Raw genomic sequence first — 12,281 nt, forward strand, 5'->3', positions numbered from 1 at the left:
CCCCCATTCCCGAAATGTTTCAGGCATTTTTCTGTACTTTGACCACACATCATTTCCACCTCCTAAGAAATGCACAGATTATAATGTTCCTGCTGCACAGATTATAAGGTTCCTGCAACAATGAGTTTTAGAAGTCACCTATATGCCTTTTAAAAAGTAATCTTTTTTTCTAATGCTGCTGAGAATTACAGTTTTTGGCAGATGTCCTAAACACCGTTCCTGTTGCAGTCTCGGTCAAAACTGTCTAGGCTCTGTGCCAGCATTGTAAGAACAAGCCCTCAATTTTAATTTAGGAAGCTGGGGGGGGGGGGGGAAGAGGGAGGAAGGCAGAACCTAAACCCTTTTTTATTATTTGATTGTCGTGTTTGATAGTTAGCTTAAGAGGTAGAAGTTTGCAATTTGGCTTTGTGAATGGGGAATACAAAGATAAATACTGTAGATCCTAGGAAAAAAACATAAGAGGTTATTCAGCCGTCCCCCTTCCTTTCAGCCTTCTTGAAGGTTCGGGAATAAGCAAATGGAAGGAATAACCAAACAAAATGAGCACACATCTGATGTTTAAGCCCTCCTCCAGCACTTTTTATGTACATAACCAGAAGTCATTCAAGCAGCTGCAGCACATTAGTTCCAATAGTTTAACGGGCAGCTTTACAGCTCCAGCAAAGGCTGTACTGAAGCAGTTTCTTCCTCCTGTGCTCGCTTGCTATGATAGCTAGGAAGTGATCTTTGGCAGCAGGGCTGTGAGGGGAGTGGTAATATTTAATAGGTTTCAGTGGAAGAGTTAGCTTGCTTTTTTCTTTGTTGATCATTATCTATAGAGAGACGCTGAGGGCAGGCGACACCATGTTGAAAACAGAATAAGCTGAACTGGAGTTGGAGCTCTGCAGAGTTCTTGGGAACTGATTTAGAAAGGAAGTATTTTAAGCAGCTAAGACAATATTCGATAGTATTAGACCTTAATAACAAACTTGGGAAACATGGCTCAGCAGACAATTCCAGACACTTTGGCTGTTCCTGAAGTGGATAATAGACATTGTCAAAATCCATGGTTAAATGAAGATCTTGTGAAAACCCTGCGGGAAAACCTGTTGCAACACGAAAAGTCCAAGACATCTAGGAAATCTTCATCTGCTTCTCCCTGTCTGTCTCCAGTTATTTCTCCTCGAAACTCTCCAAGGCTTTTGCGCAGGATGCTTTTAAGTAGTAACATACCAAAACAGCGGCGTTTCACTGTGGCACATACCTGGTAAGAGCAAGTTGTCATGAAATGTCAGATTAACTTTTTTTTATAGAGCATTTATCTCCTCTATGTCAGTGGTTATATTTGTTGGTTTGATTTCTGCATGAATCCCTCTGTTGAAAGAGATCATTCTAATTTGTAACTCAAGTTCATTTCAGACCTGAAGCTTAAAATAGTGATATATATTAGGTAAGAAAACATATATTTGCTTACACGGAAGCTACTATATATCCTCTGATTCCTTAGGTAATAATTTCTCTCTTCCCCTCCCCCAGAAATAAAAACTGGAGTCTTAAGAAGGAAGAGTACTTATCTCATTCTGTGCTGTTCAGGCCAGAGTGAGTAGGCATTTTTTTTCTTCTTTAATGTATCTTTAAAAAATATTTTATTTATTTGTTGTCAATTTATGACCCCTCCTTCCCTGAGCGTAATAGCATAAGTTTGTTTATGTTTTAACAGAGATCAAATTAAGAAGGACATGATAGAGATGAATGGTGGGAATAGATATTGTATATGAAACAGTGCTTTTTATTAAAGCAGTTGCTAGAATAAACAGAGGAAAGATGGAAAGGGAAGCCCTTGTTAAATGATTAACTAGTACTACTGTTTTTGTAACGCCATCATTTCTTGGACATGTGTTTGTAATCAGATCTATAAAAGACATTAATATTGTTGCATCCATCTTCTGTGAAACAGCAGCATAATTTCATTACTTAATTTATTCTTTTTTAAATTGTTACATATGAGATTATTGTAACTCAATAATACATTTCTGTCTGCTTTGATGGCCATCAGGTCTTAATGTATTCTGATTTTGCTTTTGAGATTTTTTTCCCCCCATTATTTTTCAAATAAAAATGTAGTATATAAAAAGGAGAGCAGTTAAATATGTGCAAAGAAAGTAAGTCATGCATTCTAAGAAGCAAATGGATATGCTATTCAAGGTTATCTTCATTTGTGTGAAATTGCATTTTACACCATAGCTATGTGACTGGTATGTGCATTGCACATTGTATATGTGTGCCTAAATCTTTACTATGTATTTCTGTAGTTAAAATGCTCCTTTGATAAAATAACATTTTCACCCTTGCAAAGGACAAGAAAAAAGAATGTGCCCTTATACTAAAAGAGTATTTGTTTTGAAACCGGTGTACCTGGTCAGAAATTGCATGGGTAACAGAGATAACTGTTGAAATTAGAATATTTCATGTTCCTTTAACAGTTATGTATAAATCCCAACAACATTAAGGATTTCTAACTGTTGGTCTGCATTTAATAATTTATAAAACAGTCAATATATGAGAACATGCAGGATAAAAAAGAATAATTCAGGCAGAACTGTTTTACACTCTTAAGATGAAAATAAATAAGAACTTGTGAAAGTTTACAGAGAGAAATTATCCTCCGTGATTATATATGTGTTATGACAGTTATTGTAGGCAGTTTAAGATGACAGAGAAAGGAAAGGTATTAAAAGGGACAGATAGGAAATGAACAAACAGGTTTGGGCACCGTGAAAGGGCAAAGGCTGGCATAGTATTAAAAAGTGGAATTTTATTTAAATGCACTTCCTCTAGTGAGCTTCAGAAAGTTTTGAGTTTGGGTAGAGTGCCTTTTTCAGCATGATGTGGCATGTTAGAAATGCTTGGGTTTTTCCCAAATATGTGAAATACTAGGCCTGCAAAATACTGTTGTTGAACAATTCATAGTTATTTCTAAATTATTTGTAAGACTGGCTCATTTTACCAGCGTGGGTTTTTTTTTTCAGCAAGTAGAGAGCCACACAAAGAGTTACAGTAAATTACTCAGGAACCTACAATGAAGAACAGTATTTCTGAAGTGAAGATGGGGGAGGAAAAAATGTTAATCTTATGTAATAATATATGTGATCAGACTCAAAGGTCTATGAAGGGAAGCAGAAGCACTACTTTGTATGTTTACAAAATTTATTTGTTGCCAAGTCTGTAGTTACTGATACATCTTCACTTGGTTATATATTCAAAAAACTGAGATGCTCTGACATAGATATGTTGTTTCTAGACGCTTTGGCTATATATATTGGAGTATACTTTAGTATACTCCTATGTTTTTCTTATCATTAGAAGTTTACGTAATGTAAGAACTAATTGTATAACACTATAGATATTGATGTGTGTTGCAGTGATGCCAAATGCAGCCACCACATATCCAGAGCAGCAGAACAACTCATTTAGTTTGTACCTACCTCCCTGATTTCCAAGCTCCGAAATGGCATTCAGATACAGCCAAGAAGTGGGTGGCAGATTGATGAACTGTTTTGGCAACTCCATTCTTCCTGCCTTTTATCATAAGGCCGATAGCTCTCCCTCTGTAAAGGCCTGGGATGTAGAATTGTTAACACTAAAATGCATTTTCTTTATCATGTGACAATTTTCCTTTAACATGAATAATTGATCTATCATTTTTAGTCATATGGCAGGAATTATGCATGAATGGTCTTGTTGTGAACTGTCAAAATGCCTCCATTTTTTTTTGTCGTGTGATGTCACGTTACGCTTTGTCATATCAAATTATAGGATGCAGTGATCACATACATGTTCATTTACATAGTGAGGTAATGGGATATTATAAAAAAGGCAAGTAACAACTTGTGATCAAAAAACATGATGTACTATGTAAGCCTTTAAGAAGCTCTGTGGTGGCTCTTTCTAGAGAAGCTGAACCATTGTGTCTTCTGAAAACTACATCTTGTATATAAATAGTAATGAAACATGTACACAAACCTGGCCATTTATTGGGCAGTGCTTAAGACACTGATGGAACCATTTATTTAAACCTTTTCTCTCTGTATCAGTTGTGTTCAGGACTTAATAAGCTATTTTTTCCATTTTTTTTATAGGTTTCCATACACCATGTTCAGAAATGTGGTTATATAATTTGATTTTGCTTAAAAGAGTGTAACGGAAAATTTGCCAATATTTCTTTCAACTGAGAGTTCGTCTCTAGCTATTACCTCAGACATTTCATGAGTCCTTCTGTCCTTTCTTTTCTTCTTCATCCTTCCCCAGCTGTAACTCTGACTTCATTCTAATGCTTGAAAGATAAATAAATTTCAGGATTTTAGAGAGGCAAAATACAGCCATGGTAGAGATGCGTGGGATCTTAATTTCTGTTGGAGAAATTTTTCAATAACTTCTGTCTTCAGAGAGTGTTACAGCTAGTCTTCCCTAACTGTGAAACTGAAACTATTTAAGTTATCTTGAACTTTTAGCCTGGATTCCTCTCAGTCTTAAACCCATCAATCTACAATCTATAGGAAACAATCATAGCAACTGAAAAGAGACAGGTGTTTCAAAGCTTCATGGCCAGGAATTAAAATATACTTTAGCCAAAACCAATTCAAATTCCTCAGAAATCTGCATCATATTGTATTACTGTAAAAGTAATCATAATGCTTTAAGATTTGGTCAACATAGTGACCGCAACACGTAATACAACTGAACGCAGACAAGACAAATTAAGTCCTCTGGTATGTACTTGACAAATTCAGTTTCTGGAATGTCTTGGTTGACTCTTCGTCTGCCTTTCCTAAGCTGCCTATTACCCCAGTGCAGTTTGGCAGGAGAGATCACTGGGATGCGATCATATGTGTTGGGATTCATGAAGAGAGATGTCTTTCAGTTACAGGGAAGGAGGCTGTTGGTTCCCCAGCTGTGTGAACAGCCACTGTGTCTTGAGACAGGTCCAGGGGTCTGTGGAAGGATGTTTAGATACTTTAAATCATACAGCTTTAGTTAATTCATGGGGGAAGTCCACTTTTCCTTTATTTTCCATGAAAAATTCCTTTCTGTAGGAAAGGGAGGAGAAGCAAGAAGCATAAATATTTGGAGCAGGATAGTAAGGTCAGTGCAACACAGCAAATAAATTGTGTCTATTTAATTGGAAGTATGAAGTTGTGACATGAATGTGCTTGGTTTTTTTGGCCTGTATTATTTGCTGCGTTAGTACTTCTCACTGAACACAAAAAGTTCAAAGTTGTTTTTTCTCTGTTGTTTATAACTTTGGACAGAATATTTGATGCCTTTGTGATTTATTTGTATGTGTTCAGATACAGCAAGTAGTGACATATGACATTTTTAAAAATTATATTAAGTGAATTTTTTATTCATTGGGCCGTTGCCAGCCTTCCCCTTTGACATGTGTCCCCTCCCCAGCTCTTCTGTCATTCATCTGGTACTTTCTGATGTTTGGGGTTTTATGATTTTGCTCTTTAGACTTTTTTTTAAAAAAACATGCACCCCCAAACCTAACCATTTAATGTAATTACTGACGGTAAGAATACAAGTATGTGCTCAGTTATATAGTGTACTTTCCTCTGAATTCAGCCAGCCTCTGTCCCCACCCATAGTAAATAGTTTTACATTGACTTTGGCATTCAGATATGAAAATCATAGATGCCTTAGAAATAGTTCAGATAGATATGGGTAAGGTGTGCCATTTTAAGTTTAAGGAATGTAACTGACATTAGGGTACTGATAAAATCAGGTCTTTGTTTATTTTTATTGCACAATATCTTTTCATGCACTTTCTGCCCCAATTGCAAAAAGCAACAAAACCTCAAGTGTTAGTTATTGGTTGATGGCAGAAGAGCAACATATTTAACTTGATGTGGTCCTAGGCTGCCTGATTCAGTGTATTTATGCTAAAACTATTAAACTATACAGAAATTATATCAAACTCAAACTATAGACTTTTTCTCACTATGGTTTTATTCCAATTTTTGAGATATATTTTCTTCAACAATTTTTAATTCCTGTGTTTTGCTCTCCTTCACTACTCAGTGGTTTTCAGGGAACTAAAGTAATGACAATTTGGTGCATGAAAAGCACCTCAAAAGGAAGATCCATCAAAGGAGAGTAGGATGATAACTAAGTGAAGAACACTAGGGAAGAATAGGATTTATATTCTCTATACTCTATGTATGTGTACTCTGTACAAACAGCTGAAATCTTCTAGAGAGTTGTGCAGGGTAGCTCAAACTTCTGTGGAAAAAAAATTGAGTGTTATGGAAGAATATTTCAAAAAGAAGCCAGATTACAGCATGTTTTCCTGATTTAATTAGTTGCATGTACTCCTGAGATTAAAGGCAGTGTTTAATTAGGTTACAGATGCAATAAAATTTAATTAACAAAAACATCCCTCTGGAACTATTAAAGTAAAATGTAAAGTTTTATCCTGAGTAAGATGAAGATAAGTTGCACATTTGCATATGTGATTGTGTTTGCTTCTGTTCAATTAAGGAAACATCTGATTTTTTTACTATTTCCTTGCTTTTTCTCACCTAGGTTTTATTCACACTTTCTAAATCAGCCAAAAAAATATTACTTAAGGTTTTTGTCAAGGTACAACTGGCATATTACAGAGGATTCTCTTCCATTGGTTTTCAGAGTTTTAGGAACAGGTTACCTTACTCCTTTTCTGGAATAGTAAGTTCCACATACAATGTAAAGATATTGATAATGGATGCATATATCCTTCTCAGGAAAGAATTTAATTCGCAATATCATCACAGAGACATACTACAAATGTGTAATATATCCCAATCCACATACACATTCTTTTCTTAAAATTCTGTTACGTGAAGAGAGGCATGCTTATGTGGATGCTTGCATATAAATAGGCAACAGGTTTGCAAAGACAATATGTATATTTGATGGGATCTGTGCACACATACAGATGGGTTAGTGAAGCAGAAGGAAGGAATGAACTATGGGAATGTGATGCTGTCTAGTATCCCCAGAGTGGTTTGTAATAAGCTGAGGATGTTGCACACAGCTCAAACCTGAGGAGAGACAGATGAGGTCAAAATTTACCTCCCCATAGAAAAGGAAAAGGCAAAGATGCATTTTCCCAATGTCATGTTAGAGCAGAGCTCCTGGTATCAGGAAGGAAACCCAAAATAACTTCAGAAAGATCAATGAATAATCAAAGACTAATTTATAAGTCTTCATTGTAAGATGGAAAATAACTGAGAAAGGAAGAACAATGTGAAAGAGAAAACCCAATAAATTTGGCTGGCTAGATTTGCTAGCACCAGAGTTGGTCTTTTCTAGCAGTACCTGTTGCATGTCTCCTTTTCTTCCAAAAGAAAATGTATCTCCACCATTTTCATTGAGCCATTCCATCTTGTGGATGACCTCCTTGCCTTGTAGATCTGATATTTCTTCTTAAGTTTTAATAATGCCAAGGCCATGCTATTGTCTGATCTATTTTCTTTAACGGTATCTTGTGTGCTGGACAGAATTTAGGAGAAATTCTAAGTAATTTAGCAGAAGTGGAACTAATATTCTAGAGTTCTACTTTTGTTTAGCAGTTACCTCAAAACCAAAGAACTGCTTTGCAAGAGTGTTCTTGCATCCACAAATCTTACTATCATTGTATTGGAAGTAATATGTGTCAAGGCAAAGGCTTTAACTATTTCACCCTTCTATCATGATAAATTCTCTGATTTTCTTAAGTTTTGTTTAAGAAATTGCAAAAAGTTCCAGTAGTTTTCGTAAAGACTTCTATTAGCTTATTGTGCAAAATCTTGGGAAGCCTGTTAGGCTTAAGCAGTCTTCCATGTTTCTTCTCTGATTGCATTTTGCAAACTTACTATCTTCACTTTTGTTTTGCATGTATATATTACTATTTTATTTGTGGTTTGCCAAAGCAGCTTATTTGTTCTTTCCCCAGCCTGTGAAATTCTGTCCGTTTCTTCTGCAATTTGACACATTTTTAGCGTTTTATGCTAGCTGAAATTGGCATTGCACAGTAGTCTTCTCCTCCATTTTGAATCTCATGACTCCACTGTACCTTGGCCTTAAATTAAGGATTTCTTAGGTATTGTATAATTGCATATACATAACCTCAAACTCTCAAATGTGTTATAAAAGCTTCTGAAGTTTCTTTTCCTTTTTTTGACTTCTCATAGTAATTCATATCTCTTAATAGATATATTTCTTATGGAATAGATATTGTTACAATTTCATTAGCACCATCTAGAAACTAGCTGGCTTTACCTTTTATGCATTGGTATATGCTTGGTCTTCTTTAGGATATGTAGGTATTACACCATTTATTTTTTTTCCCTCTTGTGATGTTTCTTCTGTACTCATTAACTTTTTGGCTTTTTATATGATATATGTGATTTTTCCACTGGCAGTCAGGAGAACACTCAGCTTAAAACTTGCAAGAGTTCATTCCAACAATGGACAGGCTAACATTTAAGTGATAAAGAAGAGTGGGAGAGGGGTCTCAACATCTCTATCTGTCAACCTACTAGTCTCAAAAGGAGCAACTGTTGACTGGAACCAGCAAGTTTTACTCTGTCAAAGATCAGAATACTGGCAGACTTCTGGTTTAGATAGAAATGCAGTGAAACATTTGCTAGAAGAAGGCTTATTTCTGTCTTGATCTGGGGAAAATGACCAGTCTTAGAACTGGTCTCTAGCTGGGGCAAGTTACTGATGCTTAGACTGTGTCTTCAGTAGAGTATTACTCTGTTGTGGTGGGATTCACCACAACAGAGTAACCACAACCTGTCCTTTTGTTCATGCCTAACTAATGTTTGATCTTGGTCACTAGAAAATATTGTTAATATTAGCACCCCATGGATTCACAGATTTGATAGAGTTGGAAGGGATCTTCTAGAGATCATCTAGTCCAACTCCCCTGCTAAGCACGATTGCCTAGAGCATGTTACTCAGGACTGCATCAAGGCAGGTCTTGAAAATCTCCAGAGAAGGGGACTCTACAACCTCCCTGGGCAGCCTGTTCCAGGGCTCTGTCAACCTCACTGTAAAGAAGTTCTTCCTCATTTTTGAGTGGAACTTCCTATGTTCCAGCTTGTGCCTGTTGCTCCTCATCTTATCACTGGATACCATTGGCTCCATCATCCTTCAACCCACCCTTTAGGAACTTGTAAACATAGATGAGGTCTCCCCTCAGTCTTCTCTTCTCGAGGCTAAAGATCCCCACCTCTTTGAGCCTTTCCTTGTAAGGGAGGTGCTCTAATCCCTTAATCATCATCTTGTAAGACATTTGCTGCTATATACTACGTAGATTAGTTGTTTAATAAATATAAAGTGAGTTAACTTTCCATTTTCTAAACCGTCAAAATTCAGGAAGCATTCTTGTCGTCTTTGTCGTTCATCAGATGTGGCATGACACTACATGGCTGACACATCATGTTAGCACAGAACTTATTTTCTGATAGTTATATATTTTGGTAAGCATTCAGGATCTTCTACTAGTTACTTTCAACAGCTTACTTCTACTACGCTTTGGCATTTAGTTCTTTAAAAAAAATGTACAGAATTAATATAGTAAAAAAAGTAGAATTTTGTGCATGCACAGGGTGAAATGTGGGACAAGAGGGATGGACTCTGTTTCATTTATTGTTTTATACAGAAACACTTGTGGTCGTGTCATAATGCTTAACTGTAATGTGTTTTTCTCTTAGATTGTACTTTTTTTAGTGATCAGATCTCTTCTGTGTTCTTCAGTGTATCAAATTTATCAGTACGCATTAAATATTATAACAGATAGAACTAATCAGTTAGAATGTCATTGTGACAAGTGCTCCACAGGTATGCTCCTGACAGTGAGTCTCATTATTGTAGACAAGTAGTCATAAACTTTTATGGATGAGAGATTGTTCAAGTAAGCCTGGAATTCTTTAAGGTGTAATAATGTCTGAGAATGAATCATGTACAATTAAATGCTTTAGCTTCATGGGCCAGGCTACTGTAGCTTGGAATATCTGGGAACTTTCATAGTGTTCTTTAGTACGTGAATTTGTCTTTGGAATTATCTCTTGATAACATTACCTTGATAATTTTTAAAAAAATATCATTGTGGATGAATTAATTGAATATGTAAATTGTACTTTTTATGTACATGTGGGTTCTTTTTTTGTGGTTTATATTTTATTTGACTTCTGTGATAAATTTGCATCTGATGAGCCTGACAAATTATGTCCAGAGCAAGTAGGAGGAGCATGCTAGAGAAGGAATCTCTACAAGGTGTTTTTTAAGAATATCTGTGTGTGTTTTCATTCACCCCTGTCCTCCCCACAAAACAGAGTAAGACAACAATTAAGTTTTAACCACAATAGATGTTATAAATTGTGTGGTTTTTTTTCCAGCTATATCTGAACAACACATATATCCATATTAAATAAGTTAGAGGAAAAGTAAGCATCTTTCATGTGCACTGTAATATTATAACAATTTTGCAGTTATATTCAAATAAATAATTAATTTCTTTTATCATTACTGTAAATAAAATTTTGTGTTATAGAAGGCATACGCAATCACAGACAAAGTATGTTGTTTTCTTTTGGGGATGGGAAAGGTCCTCCAATGATGAATCGGAAAAGCTAGCTATTGTATTTCCAGTTTTGCTCTGCAGATGTAAGAACCTTTAAAATCTGTACTTTCATAAATATAGTTATAAGCAATAAAATATAAGTTATTTTAATGTATCGTCTACATCTTGGACCTATTCATTATTATGCACATTCATATGGCAGAGATTGAATTCTCCAAAGGTGTTAATTACAGTCATAGCATGTAGCACATTACATAATCAAAAAGAAAAATAATGACTTGTGTCAATGCATGCTGTCATGGGAAATAGATTAGACCCCATAATTAAATGTGGAAATCCAGCAAGATCACAAAAAATATTCATTAAAAGACCTAAGAACTGACTGTACAATGAACTCTATCCTCACATAAAAAATAATTTACTGCAGAAGAAGTATGTGAAACTTACAAGGAATTGTGTGTCTCCACTCATTTCCAAGGAATGCAATTTATGTGAGAGCTAAGTTAGATACTCCTGGTACAAACAGTTATTTAAGAACAATTGCGTAGCTAAATATTTCTTACTTACTGTGATAGTCACAGTCTGGAGACTTTAATGAGATTCTCTTTTGGGTGGACTGTATTTGTCTGCAGTGACTGTGTGAGGTATTATGTATTGGAGAAGGTGTTGCTGCCACTGTAGTCTCACAACAGTCTGTAATATCTGGTGCAAATGGTATAGAAGCAGCTGTTACAATACCAAACTTTTGGCCTTTCATCAACAGTAGTTTGCCAACAGAAACAGTACTAAAATACATGTTGATTGGGCTATGAGGAAAATTAAATCCTGTCATATGATTACTATTAGCAATTTAAAAAGTAACACCAAGCCTGAAGCACGCTGAGTCCAAGACTGGACTGCATCTTTCAGTGCGTTTGAAAACCAAAACCACTCCAAATAACCCCTGTCTCAACAGATGAAAAGATTTTTAAGCATGAACTTCAGGATAGCAGTTGTGAAAAACATTCTGATAAAATATTGGAAAATACTGACTTATTGTGCCTGAAATATTTAATTTTAAATCTCAGGGGTATATAAAAATGTAGAACTTCATCTTGTTGCTGTTGAATTTAAAGGACATGCCTTATGAACCTTTCGGAATGTGTCACTGAAAGTAAATTATTTTTTTTAATGAATTTTTCTTCAAACTGTCAAACAAAAATAGTTTAATCTTAATGTCCAATGAATTGTTTAGAAGTAGGATTCATTACTAAGAACTTTTAATTTGTAAATTAAAGTAGACTGTATAGACAGCACTGAAGAGGATTTTCACAGCCCCTTCTGTCCCTGGAGCATGTGCTGAAAAACCCATTGGTATGCTGAGTAGCTCCTTATTTCACATATATTTTATAAAAATAAAATCTCAGCGCAGTCCAGGAAGGAAAGCCTCTGTCTTTCATTCTCCATATATTCTCAGAGCTATCTAGTTCTGCGGACTACACACCGCATATGATTACAGAGTTGCTCTAGGCATACCTTACACCTTATGCTCTCGACATACCTTAAAAAGTGCTTTGTGTGTTGTGGCTTTGCTGCAAGCTGCTACTTGCATGTTCAAAGTACAAAGATCATTACTAATCAAAAATAAATAAAAGAAATTTATTCATGTTTAAAAGCCTTATAAAAATGTCATCAATTATTTGAACACACT

General features: G+C 35.6%; 1 protein-coding gene across 2 annotated transcripts in view; it reads left to right on the forward strand.

Annotated features, from left to right (window-relative positions):
- PDE4D (phosphodiesterase 4D) overlaps positions 1-12,281 on the forward strand; it is a 623,750-nt gene that overhangs the window by 249,012 nt on the left and 362,457 nt on the right. Inside the window, exon 1 of one of the 2 annotated variants that reach the window (XM_014964973.1) lies at positions 978-1,246. The exons of the other annotated variant lie outside the window; for it this stretch is intronic. Coding sequence (XP_014820459.1) covers positions 978-1,246 — 269 coding nt within the window. Of the gene's footprint in view, positions 1-977; positions 1,247-12,281 lie in introns of those variants that run through there. 2 annotated transcript variants of the gene reach the window in all.

This window comes from Calidris pugnax, unplaced genomic scaffold, assembly GCF_001431845.1.
Source record: "Calidris pugnax isolate Ruff unplaced genomic scaffold, ASM143184v1 scaffold273, whole genome shotgun sequence".
Lineage (NCBI taxonomy): Eukaryota > Metazoa > Chordata > Aves > Charadriiformes > Scolopacidae > Calidris > Calidris pugnax.